The 24,649-nt window shown below is 44.4% G+C and overlaps 1 protein-coding gene across 5 annotated transcripts in view; it reads right to left on the reverse strand.

The window, feature by feature from the left end:
- Positions 1–18,249, reverse strand: part of LOC125687573 (spindlin-W) — a 141,381-nt gene extending 123,132 nt beyond the window's left edge. For 2 of the 5 annotated variants that reach the window (XM_048932765.1, XM_048932763.1), the window contains exon 1: positions 17,773–18,103. Coding sequence is in view for 1 of the 5 variants with exons in the window: in XM_048932761.1 (XP_048788718.1) it covers positions 17,524–17,591; positions 18,016–18,044 (97 nt within the window). In the remaining 4 variants the exon portion in view is untranslated. The other 3 variants (XM_048932761.1, XM_048932767.1, XM_048932766.1) reach the window with 3 other exon arrangements.
- Positions 18,250–24,649: the final 6,400 nt, after the last annotated feature.

Genomic DNA, 24,649 nt, shown 5'->3' on the forward strand with positions numbered 1-24,649 from the left:
CAGAGCAAATTTCTGATTGTTTATGCCAGCTCTTCAAACTTAGTGATTATATTCAGCTCCATCTTGAGGCTGTCAACATGCATGACTTCATATTCTCCCGCTATTAACTTAAGCAATGTGAATACTATGACATTTTTAGACTAGTTTAGTACACTCCTGCAAAGAGAACTGTGTTTTGATCAGACTTTGCCTGGATGCCATTATTGTGAAAGCTGTTGGGAGTGGGTTGTGCAGAACCCTGCAGTCTATCTCCCATACCAAAATGATAGACAAAAGCAGTGCTATTTAATTGAACAAAACAACAGCAACAATAAGATCTGGTTTGCTGGGAGTCTCACAGTGCTTATATTGTATATAATTGTATGTATTTTGATACCTGAGCACTTCCCGGTCCAAAGGAAGTGAGCAGCCAAGCACAGGGAGATCTGAGAACATGTTCATATGACAGTGTAAAAACAATGGCCATCAGTCAATCACAAAACAGTATGAATACACATGGGGAAACAGGAAGAGGTGGCTGGTCCTGTCAGCCAATCCAAACAGACCACACGACTAGAAGAGGAGCAGGACTTCCAGGGCAAATGGTACACATGGCTGCCTGCAGGGAACTAAACTTCTGCCAGAAGCTGGGAGTGGAATATCTGTCACTTCTTATCTTGCATAAAAGTTGTCCCTATTACTACACACCATACAGTATCGATGTCATTTGTAGGTTAAATACGCAAATACATCAATATTTAAGCATTGTGTACTTTTGCTTTATGCAATGTTCTTTTTTTGTTCAAATGCCAACAGTAAAACACATCAAAACCAGGTATTTTGGCATTCAGAAAAACATTGTTTCCTAGAATCTTTCCAGAAGCAGCTACATTTTAGATATACTTTCTGATCTTATTATATATGACATTAAAAGGTAAGTGATAGTAACCTCCATAGTGAGGCTGTCCAGCATTTCTTCAATATATGCAATTGCACCTAAGAAATCTCGGAACAAGTATTTGAAAATTGTGCACAACAGTCTTTATAGTTATGTTAGATGTCTAAATGTTAATTAGCTATTCATTTCAGATAAACAATACTATAATGCTAGTCAAGGCAAAGGCCCACCCACCCACCTAGGGATGGGGTTGCTCTTCACAGTTAGACTTGATCTTAGAGGTCTTTTCCAACATAAACAATTCCATGATTCTATGTCTAGGTTTTGCGAGCATCTTGAATTTCTCTGTTAGGCATCCTAACAGGAGTGAATTGATCATACTTAGGTCAAGATGCTGAATGTTTTTTTTGTTGTTGTTTGTTTGCAACACTACACGCTCTTAGAAATATTTGTTCTGGGATGCAAACATTTGTTCTTTTCCTTCAATGCAATAGTTTTATAGAAGGCACAAAGGTGAGTACGGATTTATCCAAAATGTTGACTCTAAAGATAATTTTTCAGACTTCACAATGCAATTTTGCAATTAAATGAATCAAACGTAGAGTTGATGGCAAAAGGGACAATCCCACCATTTATCTTTCTTCTCATTTCCTTCCTGCCCAGTATGCTGACCTAAATTAAAAAACTCTTTTTTTTTTTTTCCTTTGTACAGGTACTTTTTCAATGGAAAGCCTGCTCCAACTCACCACAAAACTTTATGGTCATTAGACCCAACACGTGATTCTGTTTTATTTGTTTTAATAGATGCTGCTCACTCTATTGTTTCTGTAGGATTTGGGTGCAATGCACTTCAGTTATCTTCCAGTGAGCTATGTCCCAGTTCAAATCATGAAGCAGTGGAGTGTGTGGAAGCTAGAAGAAATGTAGCTGTAACTAAGTGTTCTTGCTTTCTGTGAATGACCTTGCTTATCCTGGTATGCGATGCTTTATTGTCTCCCACTGTTATATACATGGTGATGGTACTTTATTTGGGATCGGTAAACCTTATGCAGAAATGCTGGCACTTTTTCATTATAGTACTCTCTAAATCAAAAGCATTTAAGTCAGATTTTTTAAAAAGTATTTGCGACACAAGGCAGAATTTTTCTGATCAGCTGGGTTTCTTTGTTTGCTTTTTGTTTTTGTTTTTGTTTTTTTTTTAAAGATACTCTTGTTAGCATATATTTTGACTGAACAGGTCTATTATAATTGCAGTTCCATTAATGGTAATCTAACCATTAATTAATACTTGTGACTTCCTTGAATTTTAAGAAAAGGATCTTCTGACTGCCCACATACACAAAATTATGGAACAGGATGGGCCATCCAAGGATGATACAGACATAGTTGACTGTTTTCAGTAAAATAGGGGTTAGACAGCCTATATCCTCCAAGTCTTATTTTCATTACTTGTATAATTCTCAGAAAATTGAATAAAAGCAGTCTAATCTCCAAACATTTTACAATTCAAAGTGAAGACCAGAGATAAGTTACAGAAATACAGAACACAGACAATACTCATCAGTACAATAGGTAGTTATCTAAGCATACCAGAGACCTAAGTAGTGTGCTGAATTTTAGCAGACATTATTTCATACAGCATTTTAAAAAGGATAGCAAAAAAACTCAATAGAGATGTGTTGTGGGGGAAAAATAAGTGTACTGATTTGGGAGGAAATTAAATCAATTTATTGTCAATTAAACTTTTAATTACCAATTTAGTACTGAAACAAACAAAAACACATACACACTATTAAGGGAAATTATCCCTTGATTCTGCAAAATCTCTCCTCCTCCTTTTTTTGTTGTCCAATCCCATTACCACACAAAACAACCTCTTAGGTAGGGGCAACAGGCAGCACAAGAGATTGGGATCAATGAGTGGTGGTTTTTCCACTGATAACAGTGCCTTTAGAGTCAGACCTCTTGGCCTCTGCTCAGGCTGCCACTCTAACTCCTGCTCCAGTATGGTCTTCTATTTCCTCTCTCTTCCTGCTCTGGTGTTGTTCCTCTCTCCCCCCATTTTTGTTTTATTTTTTGTTTTGTTTTGTTTTGTTTTGTTTTCCCCCCAGCATTTATCGCCCTTTCTTAGTTATGCTTTCACAGAGGTGCCACAAGTTTTGCCAATTGGCCCAGCTTTGGCCGGTGATGGAGCAGTTGCCAAGCCAGTAAGAACCAACTGCAACCAGCACAAAGCAGTCTGCTATCTTCTCCCACAGAGATCACCCTTGCAGCTCTCCCCCCAGTCCCCACTACCAAAACAGAATCACATAATTGCAGGGGTTGGAAGGGATCTCAAGAGACCCTTGAGTCCAACCACCCTGCTAAATCAGGTTTCCTACAATAGATCACACAGTTAGGCATCCAGACAGGTCTTGAATATCTACATAGAAAGAGACTACACAACCTCACTGGGCAACCTGTTCCAGTGCTCTACCACCCTTACTGTAAAGAAGTTCTTCTGCATGTTAGTATGGAACTTCCTATGTTCAAGTTTTAGACCATTACTCTGTCCTATTGCTATACACCAAGAAGAGCCTGGCCTCATCCATTTGCCTCCCACCTCCCTTTAGATATTTATAAACATTTATGAGATGCCCTCTTAGTCTTCTTTTACCCAGACTGAACAGACCCACCAAACTTCTTCCAGGAGATCACTTTCTTTCATGAACTGTCATGGTTTTATGATTTTTGCTTATTGGTATTCAACATCATAACATCATGTAGTGCACTGGGAGTTGAAATGTTAATGCTCCATTTCTGGGTACCGGTCCAGAAGAGAAGAAGAATTACATGCCCCAGAGGGTTTTGCAGTCAGAAAGGAGATATAATCCCTGGCAAAGTCACCTAATGCCCCCTTCTTCATCAGGCTCTCCTCCCTGCTGCTCAACCAGACTGTGCATCTCACCTAAGTGTTATGGAGAGACTTATCCACATTTTCATACTCTCATTATATTTGATTTATTAGCTTCAATTCTAATTATATTGTATTATGGTTTGTTATCTTGCATTCCGATACTATATTTAGTAAATTAGTTTGCTTCTCCTCAGATTGTTGCCACTGTTTCTAACTATTTTGGGGTCTCCTGTTTCCCTTTTCTGGAGGTGCAGATTTGTGAAATCCCCCTGCCCCGTAAACTGTTGACATTCTTGGTGGAGAATGCAGGCAATGACTGCTTTTTAGCTTTTTAGAATGAATTCTCTCTGCTCTTGGAGAGCTTCATTGGGAAAGTTTATCTCTTTCACAGGTGCTCACTGAAAAACTTGACCTTGAAAGTGCAGGTGGACTGCCAATATTCTGAGATATTTGTAAACTTTGAGCACTGCTATCTTGCTTCTGTAAAGAGGAAAAAAAAAATTCTGCTTTCTCTTTTATACCTATTTGCAGAGGGAGCTGCTAATTTTACAGAACTTGTGATTTTTAAACAGGTTCCTAGTCTCTCCTTTGAATCCTTTATGCATTTTTTGAATGCTAATCTGATCATGTTGGTAGTCTCCCTGAATGTATTGTTCATTATTTTACTTATTTCACTCATTATCTGGATTTACAATATTCTGAGGAAGCCTTCCCCAGAACCAGAGAATACTGAGTGGCAGGGAGTGTGGAGAGGCTTGGGATAGACTTTAGAGAGATGGACATCTTCAATGTCATGGAACTTTACTCCTGAACACCTGAAAGACCCCGAGAGCTTAAACATTTATTTGAGACAGGAATGTTACAGCTCAGGCAGATCTGAGGAGGCACAAACGATTTGGAGCCTGGCTAATGCTTATCGGGCCTTATTCAATACTATCCCAGAGAGGGAGAGAGTTTGTGAAATTGAGAGAGAGAGTCTCCATTCTGAAAGAGTGTCTCAGAGCTGAGAGGGATAGTCTCAGGGAGACAGTACAAAATGAGTGAGAGAGTCTGAAAGCCGAAAAGGAGAGTTTCCAGGAGGGACTAGGAGCCAAGAGGGAGAATCTCCAGGCTGAGAGAGAGAGCCTCCTAGTCAAGAGAAAAGACCTCCAATCTGAGAGAGAAAAGCCCTCTGAATTGAGAGACTCCCTGCAATCCAAACTTGACAACCTTCAATTTTAACAAGACACCCTCCAGTCCAAACGAGATGCTCTCCAGTCCGAACGAGATACCCTCCAGTCTGAGAGGGACATCCTCAAATCCGAACGGGATGCACTTTGAACTGGGCAAAACGGCTTCCAGTTCACAATATTTAGTCTCCAAACTGAACAAAGCAACATTCAGGCTCATCGATTCATGCTCGAATCTGAACTAATTATCCTCATATTCGAATGAGACTCCAAGCCGAGCTGGAGAGTGAGAATATTGGAACTGACCAACCTGATCAACCACAGGAGGCACCAGAATCGATGTCAGTTGCCCCTGTAAGAGGACGGAAAATGAAATGAATCTCTACTCAGAACAGAAGAAAGAGGAGGAGGTGAAAGTAGAGGAAGCAGTCCCTGTAAGAGAAGAGGAGGAAAGAGGTCCAGAGGAGTAGCTTTGAGATCCGGAGGAAGTGCCCCTGAGTCCAGGGGAAGGGCCCTCAATAAGACTGTGGTCACCAATGCCCAGGAGGGTAACAAGAAGTCCTAAAAGGGTAAGAGGTGAGCAAGACATCGTTACCATTTTTGATCAATCTCTGAAAATGAATGAAAAAGAATTTCCACACCACACAAATGAGCCTATAGTTGTCTCATTACTTTGATGTTTGGACAATGGGGCCAACAGTGTGTGGCTAGACAGTAGAGAAGGTCGCCAACTGCGTGGTGTTGCTAGGGACTCAGCCATTGACAGAGGTATTAGTACATGCCAGAATGGGTCCTTCACCCTCTGGAAGTGGATGATGATAACTGCAAAAGAAAAATACCTCTTCAAAGATTATTGGATGCCTATGAAAAAGAAATGGACTGCTATGAAAAAAGGCATTTGCTATTTGAGAGAATAAGTTGCAGTGGAAATGTTACATAGCCCCACATTCATTCCTGACGAGCCAGACCAAGAGCATGATACTGAGAGAGTCAGGTGTACACCAAATATGTGGCGTATATTCACAAAGACTGCACCAGAAAGGTATGCCAAAACATTTGCAGCAGTGTACGGCAGAGGGGAAAAAAGACCCCTTATAAATGAACTAATAAATTTCAAGATTTTGAGTTACATTTAAGCCCTCTACGAGCTCGTGTTTCAGCCACTGCAAAAGAAGCTGAAAAACTGGACAGAATGGAGAGCAATCAAGAAGATATAATAGATGAACTGTCTACCATGCTTAATGCTGATGAATCCATGGTGGTACCAGATACATCTGAAAGAGACCAAGATTCCCAAAACTGCCTACTGGAGGGGCTGATCAACTTGGTTTTCTCCCAACCTCCATCATCCAACATCTCAGCTATCAGAAGAAGACGTCCTCCTGCTCAAGCAAGTGACAACAGTAAGACTATGTCGCATTTGGCCCTGTGGCGTTACCTGCATGACCGTGGAGAAGATATGAAGCAGTGGCATAAAAAACCCACTCCTACACTTCAAGCACGGGTAAAAGAATTACAGGACAGATCAACCACCAAGGTGAACTTCTCCAAAAAGGTGAATGCTCCAGTTGCTGAGGGACACGGCAATAGCCGTAAGAGCAACAGAGGTAATAAACAGAGGGGCCCTGCCCCCAGCCAGGGGGGAAGGGATAATAGAGTGTATAGGACTATGTGGATTCAATGGCCTGGAACATCAGAACCACAGATGTATAAGGCACTGGTGGACACTGGTGCTCAGTGCACCCTAATGCCCTCGAGTCACCAAGGGACAAAATCAATTTATATTCATGGGGTGACTGGGGGTTCCCAAGAGCTGACTATGTTGGAGGCCGAAATCAGCCTCACTGGTAAAGAATGGGAAAAGCACCCTATTGCAACTCGCCCAGGGGCTCCATGTATACTTGGTATTGATTACCTCAGAAGGGGATACTTTAAGGACCCCAAAGGGTATTGATGGGCCTCTGGAATAGCTGCTGTGGACACAGAAGGTGTTAAGCAGATGTCTGTTTTGCCTGGCCTGTCAGAAGATCCATCTGTTGTGGGGTTGCTACGAGTGGAAGAGCAACAGGTACTGATAGATACAAAAAAAGTGCACAGATGGCAGTACCGCACCAACAGGGATTCCTTGCTCCCCATTCAGAAGTTGATTTGTCAACTAGAGAGTCAGGGAGTGATCAGCAAAACTCACTCACTTTTTAAAAGCCCCATATGGCCAGTGTGTAAAGCCAGTGGAGAATGGAGGCTGACAGTGGTCTACCATGGCCTGAATGAAGTCACACCCCCACTGAGCGCTGCTGTGCCAGATATGTTAGAACTCCAATATGAACTGGAGTCAAAAACAGCCAAATGATATGCCACCACTGACATTGCTAATGCCTTTTTCTCAATTCCTTTGGCCAAAGAATGTAAGCCACAGTTTGCTTTCACATGGAGGGGTGTTCAGTATACCTGGAACCGTTTGCCCCAGGGGTGGAAACATAGCCCAACCATTTGCCTTGGGTTGATCCAAGCTGCACTGGAAGAGGGAGGTGCTCCTGAGCACTTACAGTACATTGATGACATTATTGTGCAGGGCAACACAGCAAAGGAAGTTTTTGAGAAAGGAGAACAAATACTCCAGATCTTTCTGAATGCAGGTTTCGCTATTAAGCGAAGCAAAGTAAAAGGACCTGCCCAGGAAATTCATTTCCTAGGTATAAAGTGGCAAGATGGCCGGCGTCACATCCCAAGGGCTGTGATCAATAAAATCACTGCCATGTCTCCACCCACTAATAAGAAAGAGACACAGTCTTTTCTGGGTGTAGCGGGCCTTTGGAGAATATGTGTTCCAAACTACAGCCTCATTGTAAAGCCCCCTTTATCAGGTGATGTGGAAGAAGTATAATTTTACATGGGACCCTAAGCAGCAGCAGGCAAGTAAAACAGGAGATAGCCCGAGCCGTGGTCCTAGGGCCAGTACGGATGGGACAGGATGTAAAGAACATGCTCTACACTGCCACTGGAGAGAAAGGCCCCACTTGGAGTTTGTAGCAAAGAGCCTCAGGAGAGACCCGAGGCTGACCCGAAGGCAAAAAGTTTGGAACATAACCAGGACGAGAGGTATCACATGCTAAAGAATCCCCACTATACCATGAAGGTAAAGGAGAATGAAGCCAATTTGCAGAGGTAAAGGCTGTCTAGCTGGCCTTAGATGTTGCTGAACGGGAGAGGTGGCTAATGCTCTATCTTTTACACTGACTCAAGGATGGTAGCAAATGCCTTATGGGGGTGGTTACAGCAGTGGGTGCAAAATAACTGGCAAAGAAGGGGTAAACCTATTTGGGCTGCTGAACTGTAGAAAGACATTGATGCCTGAATAAGGAATATGGTTGTAAAGGTGCACCATGTAGATGCTCATGTGCCCAGGAGTCGGGCTACTGAATAACAACAAAATAGCCATCAGGTAGATCGAGCCTCCAAAATTGAGGTGGCTCAAGTAGATTTGGACTGGCAACACAAGAGTGAATTATTTCCAGCTCGGTGGGCCCATGAGACGTCGGGCCATCATGGAAGAGATGCAACATGTAAGTGGGCTAGAGACCGAGGGGTGGACTTAACTATGGACGTTATTGCACAGGTTATTCATGACTGTGACACATGCGCAAGCCAAGAGGATGAAACCTCTCTGGGAGGATGGGCAATGGGAAAAGTATAAATATGGGGAGGCATGGGAGGTTGATTATATCACCTTGCCACGATCTCACAGTGGTAAGCGTTTTTTGCTTACTATGGTAGAGGCAACCACTGGGTGGCTTGAAACATATGCAGTACCCCATGCTACTGCCCGAAACACCATATTAGGTCTCAAGAAACAAGTCCTGTGGCGACATGGCACCCCGGAAAGAATTGAGTCAGATAATGGGACTCATTTCAAACATTCCCTTGTAAATACTTGGGCCAAAGATCATAGCATTGAGTGGATTTATCATAACCCCTATCATGCACTAGCTTCTGGTAAAATTGAATGCTACAATGGGTTGTTAAAAACCATGTTGAAAGCAATGGGTTGTGGAACATTTAAGCATTGGGAGAAGCATTTGGCAGAAGCCACCTGGTTGGTCAACACTCGAGGATCTATCAGTCGCGATGGTCCTGCTAGCTCCCTACATACTGTCAAGGGAGATAAGGTCCCTGTAGTACATGTAAAGAACATGTTGGGAAAACCGGTTTGGGTCTTTCCTGCTGCTCGGAAGGGTAAAACTTTTTGTGGAACTGTTTTTTCTCAGGGACCAGGGTCCACTTGGTGGGTGATCCAGAAAAACAGGGATGTTCAATGTGGACCACAAGGGAATTTCATGTTGGTTGAGTGCAGTCAGTAATTCCATGTGTATGTATATAGGTTTGTGTGTGTGTGTGTGTTTAATTCTTGTTAATTATGGTTTGTTTGTATATATTAAGGATCATGTTGTGATGTAGAATAAGGGGTGGAATGTCATGGTTTTATGATTTTTGCTTATTGGTATTCAACATCATAACATCATGTAGTGCACTGGGAGTTGAAATGTTAATGCTCCATTTCTGGGTACCGGTCCAGAAGAGAAGAATTACATGCCCCAGAGGGTTTTGCAGTCAGAAAGGAGATGTAATCCCTGGCAAAGTCACCTAATGCCCCCTTCTTCATCAGGCTCTCCTCCTTGCTGCTCAACCGGACTGTGCATCTCACCTCACTGTTATGGAGAGGCCTATCCACCTTTTCATACTCTCTCTCATTATATTTGATTTATTAGCTTCAATTCTAATTATATTGTATTATGGTGTGTTATCTTGCATTCCGATACTATATTTAGTAAATTAGTTTGCTTCTCCTCAGATTGTTGCCGCTGTTTTTAATTATTTTGCGGTCTCCTGTTTCCCTTTTCCAGAGGTGCGGATTTGTGAAATCCCTCTGCCCCTCTAGTCATGGAACTGGGCTGAACCAGCCCATAAAACATCGACATGAACTGAGGAGCTTTGTACAGGACACTACTCTAAATGTCACCTCACCAGGGTAGAGTAGAGCAGAAGGATTATCTCCCTCGAACTTCTGACCATGCTCTTTTTTATGCACCCCAGGATACCATTGGCCTTCTTGTCCACATGGGCACACTGCTCGCTCAAAAACCTTGCTAATTATTCCCAATACAAAATGTCACAAGGGAACTATTCCAGAACGTGCTTTTTTCTATTCTGCTGGGAACATCAAGATTTAAAAATCTCAACAGTAAACATGAGATTATACAGTGGAGTTGAGCTACTGTTTTTTGAACATGCCAGGAAGGAAAATATTTACTAAGCCAGGAAAATGATGATTGCAACAGGAAGAGTTATTTTATTTTAACACTTCTGATCTGGAATGTGTTATGTCTGATATATCTTTCAGTTGTGCTTCTTAAGGATAATAGGTCATAGTAATCTTAAAACACAATAGTTACTCATGTTCCTTATATTCATTAAATGTTCTGCCCTAATAGGAATCTGAGGAAAATAAAAAACCTACCAAGAAATACAGTGCATAGAAATAAAAAGCCTTTGGATTACACATTCATAGGGAATCACCATCTTAATATGCTATTCCCAAAGTTACATAGGGAATTCAGGATTCAAGACTGTCTGAAACCTTAGAAAGACTCTGAAAACAGAAGAATGGGAGATCCACCACTGACCTTAAACATAGCAACTTCAATCCTAAAGTATTTCATAGAATCATAGAATCTTTTGAGTTGGAAGGGACCCTTAAATGTCATCTAGTCTAATCCTCCTGCAATAAACAGGGACATGCAGAGCTAGATCAGGCTTATCAGAGAATGATCCAGCCTCTCCTTGAAAGTCTCCAGGGACAGGGCATCCACCACATCTCTGGGCAACCTGTCCCAGTGCCGCATTACCCTTATTGTCAAAAACTTCTTCCTTATATCCAGTCTAAATCTCCCCTCTTTTCATTTGAAATCATTTCCCCTTGTCCTATCACAACAGACCCTGCTAAAGAGACTGTCTCCTCCTTTTCTATAGCCTCCCTTTAGATACTGAAAGGCTGCTATCAGGTCTCCCTAGAGCCTTCTCTTCTTCAGGCCAAACAGTCACAGCTCTCTTAGCCTGTCCTTGTAGGAGAGGTGTTCCATCCCTTGGATCATTTTTGTGCCCCCCCTCTGGATGTGTTCCGACAGGTCCATGTCTCTCCTGTACTGAGGACTCCACAACTTGACACAGTACTCCAGGTGAGGCCTCACCAGCTCAGAGTAGAGGGGCAGGATCACCTCCCTCAACCTGCTGGCCACACTTCTTTTGATACAACCCAGGATACAGTTGGCTTTCCAGGCTGCAGGGGCCCATTGCTGGCTCATGTCCAGCTTCCCATCCACCAGTACGCCCAGGTCCTTTTCAGCAGGGCTGTGCTCAATCCTTTCACCCCCCAGCTTGTATTGGTAGTGGATGTTGCCTTGACCCAGGTGCAAGACCTTAAACTTGGATTTGTTGAACCTCACAAGGTTCTCCTGGGCCCACTGCTCAAGCCTGTCTAGGTCCCTCTGGATGGCATCCCGTCCCTCTTTCCTCTGGTGTGTCGATCGCACCCCACAGCTTGGTGTCATCCGCAAACTTGCTGACTCAATCCCAATGTCAATGTAATTGATGAAAATATTAAAGAGCATCTGTCCTTATGCTGACCCCTGAGGGGCACCACTCGTCACTGATCTCCATCCAGACATCAAACCACTGACCACCACTCTCTGGGTACAATCTTACAACCAGTTCCATGTCCATCAAACAGTCCACCCATCAAATCCTTATCTTTCCAATTTGGAGAGATGGATGTTGTTGGGTACTGTGCCTTACTGAAGTTCAGGGAGATGCCATCAGTGGCTCTTCCCTTGTCCATTGACACAGTTACTCCATCATAAAAGGCCACTACATTGGTCAGGCAGGACTTGCCCTTGATGAAGCCATGCTGGTTCTCCCCTATCACCTCCCTGTCTTCTGTGTGCCTTAGCATAGCGTCCAGGAATATCTGCTTCATGATCTTCCCTGGAACAGAAGTGAGGCTGACGCGTTCATAGTTCCTTGGATCGTCCTTTCTACTCTTCTCAAAAATGGGTGTGACATTGCCTTTTTCCACCTGATTGTCATGATTTTTCAAATATCATTGAGAGTGGCTTGGCCACTACATCAACCAATTCCCTCAGGACTCTGGGATGCATTTCATTGGTACCCATAGACTTGTGGATACTCAGGTTCCTCAGGTGGTTGCAAAGCCCTTGCCAAGTCCAGTTCCAGTTGGGCCTTGGCCTTCCTAACCCCATCTCCAGACAATCTAGCAGCAACTCTGTACTCCTCCCATGTTACCTGTCCCTACTTTCACTGCCTGTGCATTTTCTTACACTTCAGTTTGACCAGCAGGTCCCAGTTATGATGCTACGTTTTGATTCTAGTAGAAAAACAATGTTCATAGTTGCCTGCTAAGCCAAGGCAATTTGCAGCAAAGGGCCCAAGGACCTGAGAGGGAACAGAATTAGGACAGCTGACTTAAATTGGCCAAAGGGAAATTCCATACCATACGACATCATGCAGAAGGAGTTTTGAAGGGGATGGGAGTTCATTTCTCTTTCTTCCACTGCTCAGGAGGCTAGCTGGGCATCGGTCAGGAGGTAGTGAGCAATTACTTGTGCATCACTTGTTATATACATTTATATACATATACACTTGTTATATACATTTATATACATATATATAGTTTTAGTTTTATTTTTATTCTCTCCCCCATCCCACTGGGAAGGGGGGGAGTGAGTGAATGACCATGTGGTGCTCAGCCACCTGCTGGGTTAAACCACAACATGCCTTCTTGGAGGATAACTCCTTAATTCTTTTGAAGTATTTTCCTTGAGTTTCTCTGCTGCCTTCTCCTAGTGCCTCAATGGTCCCTGGCTCATTGCCTTAAGGTTTCAAGTGTGCTGCAGTGTTGCCAGCACATCTCAGGGCAGCAGGTTGAGGGTCCCCACTAGCACCATGTGATCTTCCCCGGCACAGATGTGAGACTGAAAGGTCGGTAGTTCCTGGGGTCATCCTTTTTACCTTTCTTAAAAAATGGGTGTGAAGTTGCCTTTTTTCCAGTCACCAGGGACTTCACCTGATCACCATGATTTTTCAAATATCATTGAGTGGCTTGGCAACTACATCAGCCAATTCCCTTAGGACTCTGAAATGCATCTCATTGGGATCCATAGACTTGTGGATGTTCGGGTTCCTCAGGTGGTCATGAACCTGATTTTCGCTTACAGTGGGAGGGACACTGCTTCCCCTTTCCCCTCCTACCAAACATTTGAGGGCTGTGTGACGAGCAGTTATCAGACAAGACTGAAGCAAAAAAAGTTGCTGAGCCTTCTCTTTGTCTGCTGTTACCAGCCTGCCTGTGTCACTCATTATGGGGAGTACACTCTCCTGGACTTGTATTTTCTGGTTGAGGTACCTGTAGAAGCCTTTCTTGTTCTTAGTACCTCTTGCCAAGTTCAGTTCAAGATGGGCCTTGGCTTTCCTGATTCCATCCCTACGCAACCTAGCAGCTTGCGAGCAATCTTAAACTTCAGCAGAGATATGCTCCCCCGAACTCTGATACTAAATCAAACAAACCACAAACTCTGAAAATGAACGTTAAGAATAGCCACACTACTGAACAATTCCATGAAATGCAACTGCAGAGGTTGAATACAAGGCACTTCAATTAAAGTAGCCAGCACTGTTAGTACAAGGGAACTATCAGCTACAACATGGTCAGAAAAAGGAATTTGCATTCCACTACGTCACATGTGACAGTGAAAAATCAAGAGATCACTTCAAAGATGGCAAGTGGACTCAACAACTGGTCACCATGATAATAAAGTTCTCCCTATTGAAGTCTACTATAAGTTATCAATATAAAAAAAAACAAACAAACTGGAATATTAACAGAAAACTGAAAATTAAAAATGGAGTTATCCTCTATTCAAACTATCATCTGCAACTGAAGGCCTAAAATTCAGCAGCTAATCTATATGTTATATAGTAAATTGTTTAAATGTGTAGAACTACTTTTGAAATTAATATCTATTTTCACTATTTGGAGGTGCAGACCTTGAATATCACATGAACATTCAACACTAATGTAAAAAATAAACAAACAAAGCCACACTAAATGCTACTGGGGGCAGTACAGGGCAACAGACTATAAAGAATGTAAGTCTAATACAGTCACCACAGTTCATGACAACCATGTGCAATGGATCCACAAACTGTTGAAATATATAAAGCTTCTAGCCAGCAGGTCGAGGGAGGTGATCCTCCCCCTCTACTCTGCCCTGGTAAGGCCTCATCTGGAGTACTGTGTCCAGTTCTGGGCTCCCCAGTACAAAAAAGACAGGGATCTCTTGGAAAGAGTCCAGCAGAGGGCCACAAAGATGGTGAAGGGCCTGGAGCATCTCACTTAAGAAGAAAGGCTGAGTGAACTGGGTCTGTTCAGCCTTGAGAAAAGAAGGCTGAGAGGGGAGCTGATCCAGGTCTATAAATATCTAAAGTGTGGGGGGCAGAGTGGCAAGGCCAGACTCTTTTCAGCAGTGTGTGGAGACAGGACAAGGGGAAACGGCCAGAAACGGGAGCATAGGAAGTTCCACACAAATGTGCGCAAGAACTTCTTTACAGTGAGGGTGATGGAGCACTGGAACAGGCTGCCCAGGGAGGTCGTGGAGTCACCTTCTCTGGAGATATTCAAGACCCACCTGGACACCTACTTGTGCGGCCTGGTGTAGGGAACCTGCTTTGGCAGGGGGGTTGGACTCGATGATCTCTGGAGGTCCCTTCCAACCCCTACGACTCTGTGATTCTGTGATTCCAAGTAAGCAAGTGAAACAAGACCTCACATAGCATGGATTTACAGCAGTTTTACAACATATTACACAAAAGAAACATAAAAAGGTATTTTTCTCAACCTCTTCAGGAGCCTAACCAATTCACCTCCAAAATTTTGCATGCCAAAACAAAATTTCCAGTTTAGATTAATACAAAGTTAAATCCACCCACTATCACATAGTAGAAGTATTAATAAGTACTGTGTATCATATAATTATTTAATTTCACTATTATTTGAAAATTACTTTAGTGATCCCAGGTCCATTTTTCACTGTTCACAGATAAACTACAAATTAACTACACTGTTTCAAGAAACTCAACACCTGTCCTTGTCATGGAGATGTAGATGGAAGCAGTCTGGACATTCACATAAGGAAAGTCAGTTTCCCCATTCTTTTAAGTCATGTGGTATGCTGATATCTAGGCAATATTTTCTTTGGATAGCAAGTGGGCCTCATCTTGATATGGAGAAAGTACGAATTAGAAAAAGCAATACCAATAAAGAGCAATAATTTCAAAATTTTGTTATTTGTTAAGATAATGATCAAGTATCAAACTGCCCTGGTGATTTTACCCAATATTACCTTGTTGGATAACTTGTTGAAGGTAAAAAGATTGACTGCTGCACAAATGCACTGACATATCAAATTACAGACTTCTGCTCAGACTTTACAGTCTAGATATATTACAGATGGTTTGGGATCCATTACATAGATACACATTCCAAAATGTAATCTGGATGATTCCACTCAAGTTTTACATTGCTGTAAACTCAATATTATCATTTATTTTCTCTTCCAGGTAATCAATACTTGTTAATGGGAATGGAAAAAGTTGAAGAAAAATAGCCACAGATTTTTTTGTAATGTATTAATATATGATACTTAATTTTAGCACTTAAATGTAGTTACTATTTATCAGTACAAACTGTGATTATGCTATGCCAGTTCTTCACTAGAAGCTTCCAAAGCAAAATAGCCAAAGAAAAAAGTTAGGACATCACTTTAGGGCACTGCTCAGGTTGATGGTCATGGCTACAATAAAACATCTAGAAAGCATCACATTGATGTTTTGCACCTTGAGCATTCATCATTAAGTTAAAATCTAGATATGCTTCTCCATGTCAGATTATTTTACTTACACCCCCAAAAAACCCTACATTCAAACATTCAAATGTTATTTTGTTTTTACTTTTTTTTTTTTTTTTTGAAAGGGTATTTTCATCAAAGGGTGTTCTGAGTAACTGTGGTTGGAAGTGCTGAACTGAACATTTGCCTTGTGTTAGGACAGGTCAGAAATATGCTGTCAATCAGTATCACACTTCAGTTCATAATGTTTTTTCTTTGACAGGGAAAAAAAAAGTGCCTCCATTTGTGCTATTGTCATCACTAGGGCAACGTAACCTGTGACAGAAAACTAGCAATGCAAAGAGACCCAACAAGTGTTAATACCAGTTTTATCTCCTATGATCTGCAAGCTATTTAAGATACTGACAAGGAGATACAGGAAAAGTCAAGAACCTCACCCCAAAAGACTATGCTACTCTACCTACATGACTATTCTAATCAGATCTTTTCAGAATGACTGTGCTGAGTTGATACCTTATACTGACTGAACTATGTCCTAAAATGAAATAAATGGTGCTAGATCATATTGCAAGTGTAACACAGTACTTCATCTCTGTCAGCAATTTGACACATCATCCTCCTCCCTCATCCCCCCAAAAAAAGAAAGATACAAGCATTCCAATCAAGCTTCTTTCTCAGCATCTCAGCAGGGCTCAGCCAATTCTCCCCAGCCGGCCCATCCTCCAAGCCTTGCCAGGTTTTCAATTCCACTCTGATTTTAGGTTTCATTTTGTTGCAAAAAGCTTTCAAAGAGAAGATACTTACCTATGCATGAAATAAGGACTGTGCATTGCTTTTTCCTCTCTTTTTTCTTTTTTTTTTTCTTTTTTTTTTTTTTTTCTTTTTTCTTTTTTTGAGATGAGGGGGGAGTAACAAAACCCTAAACGGAGGAGAGACTAAGCAGCAGAGACAGAGGGAGGAGAAGAGCCTGGTGAAGAAGCAGGGCAAGCGTCAGCCATGTTGTATGTGTTGGTCCAGTATTTACAAACCTGCAGCTGCAGCAGCGATTAGTCTGGGAGAGAGAGGAAAGAAGGGAGGAGGAAAGAAAGGAGAGGAGGGAGGAGAAAGCAGCGGCAGACAAAGGAACCCGAGTGGAGCGCGCGTATATACACGCACACTCTGGGTATCTCAGGTACCGGTACGTGCAATCTCAGTGCAGCCAGCCCAGTGCGTTAACACAGCGGCGGCTCCCCCAGCTCTAGCTGCTGCAAAGCGGCCGATCCCCGCCACCACTCTCACACCCCCTTTGTGACGGGAGGGGGCAGGGCAGAGGTATGTCTCCCTACGCTAACGTGCGCTACCGACAGATAGGCGGGGAGACCCTAGAAGGGCTCCAGCCCACAATACAATAACTCGGTAGAGAGAAAGAGGGGTGCGTGCAGCTGCGATCCCTCCCCTCCAGCAAGGGGAGGGGAAATGGATACTGAGAGGTACTGTAGTAGAGGAAGAAAGCAGTCTCCGTAGGCTGGGGGGGGGGGGGGGGTGTTCTAAGGAGCCGGGGTGCTGCATGGGAAGGGAGAAGAGAGATTGGCAACGAGCTCAAATGCCCCACGGCCCCACTCTCACCCGCTTCCTCTGGTTTCTGGGCAGACCGCCGAGATGAGCGGCAAAGGAAGGGTAACAGAGCCAAAACGCTGCAAGTACATAAATAACATTAGTCTCAGGGGAGGGAAAGCTAGCTCCAGCTCATCTCACAGCAACTCCCTCTGCTTCTGCCCAGTACTAGGCTAGGCTAAACTAATCTAGTACAGGCCACGCCAGACCAGTGCAACAAGCCATGCACTCTCCCCAAAACCGCATTCACAACTCACTTACCTGCTGGAGGAATGGGTGCTTACGACTGCCACACAAGCGGTCCAGGATTGCCAGCACTGCAACCTCAGCAGTCCTCCTGCCTCACAAGGCCACTCAGGTTCTCTGTGGCAGTAGTGGAAATGGCTTCTCCCCTTGTCTCATTTGTCCCCCTCCACCGTCACCGCTGCTGCCTCCTGTTCGCCTTTGCCACATTTGGATCCCCTCTCCCTATACAAACTGCCACCAGAATAGAGGCCTCCTCACCTTCCTGCCAAATAGAGAGCTAGCTGCATTGAGCCGTTCAAAACACAGGGCCGGACACCGCCCTCCTCCTCTCCCTCTCTGTCAACGCGCAGGCGCACTGTGAATTCCGAACTGCGACAAGAACACCAGCAATCTTCCACCCAGTCCACTGCTACTCACCAGTGAACAAGCACCACCCTTCTCCTCTTCTATTGCTGTCTCCCAGTACTCTGCTGGCAGTTGCAGAGGAGGGTGGTGTGGGCTGGTCTGCAGCTAGTCGGCAAATGTTTGCTGGTTTACAAGATGTAGGCCACCAGGCCCTGTGACAATGAGCACCCGCCTTTTCCCTCCCCTCCTGCTGTAGGCCTAGCATTACTTCACTAGGTGGCCACAGTGCTTTGTAGCAGCAGTACCACTCACCAGTTACAACAGTAGGCAGCAGAACTTCTCTAAACAGGCCTTGGGAGTCAACGGCTGTCTAATGTCTTCTCACGATAAGAAAAGCCAGCTATGGATATCCTGCTAGAAATGAAAATAAAGATCGAGATAAAATGGTAAAAATAAGATGCACTTACACCAAATCATAGTTGTCAACGGTTTATGGGCTGGTCCGGCCCAGTTCCGTGACCAGCAGGGCGGAGGGATCTGCGGATCCGCGCCTCTGGGAAAGGGGAAGCAGGGGACCCCAAAATACTTGAAAACAACAGCACTGATCTGAGGTGAAACAAATGATTTTACTAAATATAGTATTAGTAAAATACAATGAGAGAGAGAGAGAGAGAGAGTCTGTTTGAATTGTATAGACCTCACCACAATGCTGGGGTGAGAAGTGCAGTCCAGTTGAGTGACTGAAGTACAGACGGCGAAGCGCAGGCGGCGAAGCGCAGGCGGCGAAGCGCAGATAGCGAAGCGCAGACAGCGAAGAGCAGGCGAAGAAGAAAGATCAGGTGACCTTGCTTGGAGTTATATCCCCTTGCTGACCGCAAAGTCTCCTGGGGAAAAGTAGTTCTTCTCCGACGGACGAACATTCGGCAGATATCAAACCCCACCCCCAATGCATTACATGATGTTATGGTGTGGAATACTGATGACCAAAAATCATAAAACCATGACATTCCACCCCTTATTCTACATCACTACATCATGCTTAACATATGGGATTACAGACTGCACTCCCCTAACATCAAATTCCCTTGTGGTACACACTGAACATCCCCATTTTTCTGCATCACCCACCAGGTGGACCCAGGTCCCTGGGCAAAGACAGTTCCGCGAATAGGTTTGCCTTTCCCAGAAGCGGGAAAAACCCAAACTGCTTTTCCTAACATGTTCTTTACATGTACTACAGGGACCTTATCTCCCTCTACAATATGTAGGGAGCTGGATTGGGTAGGACCATCTCGACTGATTGATCCTCTGGTGTTAACCAGCCAGGTGGCTTCTGCCAAATGCTTCTCCCAGTGTTTTAATGTTCCGCCACCCATTGCTTTCAACATCGTTTTTAACAACCCATTGTAGCGTTCGATCTTACCAGAGGCTGGTGCATGATAGGGGATATGATAAATCCACTCAATGCCATGTTCTCTGGCCCAAGTATCCACAAGTGAATTTTTAAAATGAGTCCCATTATCTGACTCAATCCTTTCTGGGGTGCCATGTCGCCACAGGATTTGCCTCTCCAGACCTAATATGGTGTTTCGGGCGGTAGCATGGGGTACTGCATATGTTTCAAGCCACCCGGTTGTTGCCTCCACCATGGTGAGCACATAATGCTTACCATTGCGAGATCGTGGCAAGGTGATATAATCAACCTGCCATGCCTCCCCATATTTGTACTTTTGCCATCGCCCTTCCTCCCACAGAGGTTTCATCCTCTTAGCTTGTTTAATTGTGGCGCATGTATCACAGTCATGAATTATTTGTGCAATGGCATCCATAGTTAAGTCCACCCCTCGGTCTCTGGCCCATTTGTATGTTGCGTCTCTCCCTTGATGACCTGAGGTCTCATGGGCCCACCGAGCTAAAAATAACTCACCCTTGTTCTGCCAGTCCAGGTCTATTTGAGCCACCTCAATTCTGGCAGCTCGGTCTACCTGATGGTTATTTTGCTGTTCTTCAGTAGCCCGACTCTTGGGCACATGAGCATCTACATGGCGCACCTTTACAACCATATTTTTTGTTCGGGTAGCAATATCTTTCCATAGGTCAGCAGCCCAAATAGGCTTGCCCTTTCTTTGCCAATTATTTTGCTCCCACTGCTGTAGCCACCCCCATAAGGCATTTGCTACCATCCATGAATCAGTGTAAAGATAGAGCATTGGCCACCTCTCCCGCTCAGCGACATCTAAGGCCAGTTGGACAGCCTTTACCTCTGCAAATTGGCTCGATTCTCCTTTCCCTTCGGTGGCCTCTGCAACTTGTCGTGTGGGGCTCCACACAGCAGATTTCCATCTGCGATGCTTTCCCACAATACGACACGATCCATCTGTGAACAGGGCATATTTCTTTTCATCCTCTGGTAGTTCATTGTATGGTGGGGCTTCTTTAGCACGTGATACTTCTTCTGCTGGTGGTGTTCCAAACTTTTTACCTTCAGGCCAGTCCATGATGACTTCTAGGATTCCTGGACGGCTGAGGTTCCCCATCCGTGCTCGTTGTGTAATCAGTGCAATCCACTTACTCCAAGTGGCATCAGTAGCATGATGGGTGGAAGGAACCTTTCCCTTGAACATCCAGTTCAACACTGGCAGTCGAGGTGCCAGAAGGAGCTGTGTTTCGGTACCGACTACTTCGGAAGCAGCCCGAACCCCCTCATATGCAGCTAAGATCTCCTTTTCAGTTGGAGTGTAGCCCTCCTCCGACCCCCTGTAGGCTCGACTCCAGAATCCCAAGGGTCGGCCTCGGGTCTCTCCTGAGGCTCTTTGCCACAAACTCCAAGTGGGACCCTTTTCTCCAGCAGCAGTATAGAGGATGTTCTTCACATCCTGTTCCATCCGTACTGGCCCCAGGGCCACAGCACGGGCTATCTCTTGTTTAATCTGCTCAAAAGCCTGCTGTTGCTCAGGACCCCACACAAAATCATTCTTCTTCCGTGTCACCTGATAAAGTGGGCTTACAATGAGGCTGTAGTTTGGAACATGCATTCTCCAAAAACCCACTACGCCCAGAAACGATTGTGTCTCTTTCTTATTAGTGGGGGGAGACATGGCAGTGATTTTGTCGATCACATCTGTCGGGATGTGACGACGGCCATCTTGCCACTTTATGCCTAGGAACTGGATTTCCTGGGCAGGTCCTTTCACTTTGCTTCGCTTAATGGCAAAACCAGCACGGAGAAGGATCTGGATTATTTGCTCTCCTTTCTCAAAAACTTCCTTTGCTGTGTTGCCCCACACAATGATGTCATCAATGTACTGTAAGTGCTCAGGGGCACCTCCCTGTTCCAGTGCAGCTTGGATCAAACCATGACAAATAGTTGGACTATGTTTCCACCCCTGGGGCAAACGGTTCCAGGTATACTGAATGCCCCTCCATGTGAAAGCGAACTGTGGCCTACATTCCTTGGCCAAAGGAATGGAGAAAAAGGCGTTAGCAATGTCAATGGTGGCATACCACTTAGCTGCTTTTGACTCCAGTTCGTATTGGAGTTCTAACATGTCTGGCACAGCAGCACTCAATGAGGGTGTGACTTCATTCAGGCCACGGTAGTCCACCGTCAGCCTCCATTCTCCACTGGCTTTACGCACTGGCCATATGGGGCTGTTAAAGGGCGAGTGAGTTTTGTTGATCACTCCCTGATTCTCTAATTGATGAATTAACTTCTGAATGGGGAGCAAGGAATCCCTGTTGGTGCGATACTGCCGTCTGTGCACCGTTTTTGTAGCTATCGGTACCTGTTGCTCTTCCACTCGTAGCAACCCCACAACAGACGGATCTTCTGATAGGCCAGGCAGAACAGACAACTGCTTAACACCTTCTGTGTCTACAGCAGCTATTCCAAAGGCCCATCGATACCCTTTGGGATCCTTAAAATATCCCCTTCTAAGGTAATCGATACCAAGAATACATGGAGCCCCTGGGCCAGTCACAATAGGGTGCTTTTGCCAGTCTTTACCAGTGAGGCTGATTTCGGCCTCCAACATAGTCAGTTCTTGGGAACCTCCTGTCACCCCATGAATATAAATTGATTTTGTCCCTTGGTGACTCGAGGGCATTAGAGTGCACTGTGCACCAGTATCCACCAGGGCCTTATATTTCTGTGGTTCTGATGTACCAGGCCATCTAATCCACACAGTCCAATAAACTCTATTATCCCTTTCCCCCCCCTGGCTGGGGGCAGGGCCCCTCTATTTGTTACCTCTGTTGTCTGCAGCAACTGGAGCAATCACCTTTCTGGAGAAGTTCACCTTGGTGGTTGATTTGTCTCCTAACTCTTTTACCCTTGCTTGAAGTGCAGGAGTAGGTTGCTTATGCCACTTCTTCATATCCTCTCCATGGTCGCGTAGGTAATGCCACAAGGCGAAACGTGACGTGGTCTTACTGTTGTCACTTGTTCGAGCAGGAGGACGTCTTCTTTTGATAGCTGAGACGTTGGATGACACTGACTGGGAGGAAATCAAGTTGGCTAGCCCCTCAAGTAGACTGTTTTGGGAATCCTGTTCCTCATTGGATGTATCTGTTACCACCATGTATTCATCGGCATCAGGCATAATTGATAGTTTATCTATTATATCTTCTTGTTTGTTCTCCATTCTGTCCAGCTTTTCAGCTACTTTTTCAATGGCTGAAACACAAGCTCGTAGGGGGCTTAAATGTAACTCGAAGTCTTGAAGCTTATTAACCAGCTCATTTATAAGGGGTCTTCTTTCCCCTCTGCCATACATAGCTGCAAATGTACTGGCGTACCTTTCAGGTGCAGTCTTTGTGAATGTACGCCACATATTTGGTGTACACCTGGCTCTCTCAGGGTCATGCTCTTGGTCTGGCTCATCAGGAATGAAATCGGGGCTATGTAGTGTTTCCACCACAGCACATTCTCTCAAATAACGGATGCCTTCTTCCAAATCAGCCCATTTCTTCTTCTCGGGCATCAGATCATCTTTGAAGGGGTATCTTTCTCTTACAGCTAACAACATCCTCTTCCAGAGGGTGAAGGCCTGGTTCTGGCATGTACTAATACCTCTGTCAATGGCTGAGTCCCTAGCAATGCCACCCAGTTGGCGAGCTTCTCTACTATCTAGCCACACACTGTTGGCCCCATTGTCCCAGCATCGAAGTAACCAAGTAGCAATAGGCTCATTTGGGTGGCGTGAGAAGTCTTTCCTCAGACTTCGAATTTCATTCATTTTCAGAGATCGATCCACAAAGGTAACAATATCTTGCTCACCTCTTGCTCTTCCAGGACTTCTTGCCCTTGTAGGTGTTGGTGACCGTGGTCTTGCTGAGGGCCCCTCCCCTGGACTCAGAGGTGCTTCTCTTGGACCTCGGAGCCACTCCTCTGGACCTCTTTCCTCCTCTTTCTTCTCTTCTAACTGAGTCGAGATTCGCTTTGTTTTCCGTCCTCTTACAGGGGCAACTGACATCGATTGTGGTGCCTCTTGTGGTTGATCAGGTTGGTCGGTTCCAATGCTCTCATCTTCCAGTTCAGCTTGGAGCTTGTTTCGTTCGATTATGACAGTATCTAGCTCAGATTGGAGGGAGTCTCTTTCAATTCGGAGGGCATCTCTCTCAGATTGGAGGTTTTTTCTCTGGAGCAGGAGACTCTCTCGCTCATTTTGAACTGTTTCCCTGAGACTCTCCCTTTCAATTTCAGAAGCTCTCTCTCTCTCCAGGATAGTATTGAATAAGGCCCGATAAGCATTAGCCAGGCCCCAAATCATATGTGCCTCCTCAGAACTGCCTAAGCCGCAACATTCCTGCCTTAAATAGCTGTTTAGACTCTCAGGGTCTTTCAGGTATTCTGGAGTAAAGTTCCATGAGACTGAAGATTTCCATCTGTCTAAAGTCTTTCCCAGACCTTTCCACACTCCCTGCCACTCAGTATTCTCTGGTTTTGGGGAGGACATCCTCAAAATATAATAAATACTAATACTGAGCGAAATGATGAGCAATACATTCAGGGAGATTAGTAATGCGACTAGGTGTTCATTCAAAAACTGCACTACAGGCTGAAAGGTGAGACTGGAAACCTTAAAAAATCCCAGTCCTGTAAAATTGGCAGCTGTCTCCGGAATTGTAAGCCACATTGTACGAACGTGCCAGGTCCATATTTCCACCCATGTTTTCATTTGATTGTATAAGCCGATTGCTCCATAGAGCAAGGTGGCAAGCTTAATTAATGCCCAGTATGTTTTGAGCATTAGGAAAGAAGAGGCAGCAGCGTGCAGCCCTTTAAGAGTAAGTTTCACTACAGAAAGCATTTTTTTTTTTTTTTTTTTTTTTTTTTTTTTTACAGAGGCAAGATAGTAAAGCTTAGAGTTTACAAATATTCTACGATACTGGCAGTCCGCCTGGAGTTTTCAAGGTCACGTTTTCAGAGAGTAGCGGTGAAACAGATAAGCTTTACCAACGGAACTCTCCGAGAGCAGAGAGTCTAAACAGCTAGAAAGCAACTGTTGCCCGCATTCTCCACCAAAAATGTCAACGGTTTATGGGC

The sequence above is a fragment of the Lagopus muta genome, assembly GCF_023343835.1.
Source record: "Lagopus muta isolate bLagMut1 chromosome W unlocalized genomic scaffold, bLagMut1 primary SUPER_W_unloc_1, whole genome shotgun sequence".
NCBI lineage: Eukaryota > Metazoa > Chordata > Aves > Galliformes > Phasianidae > Lagopus > Lagopus muta.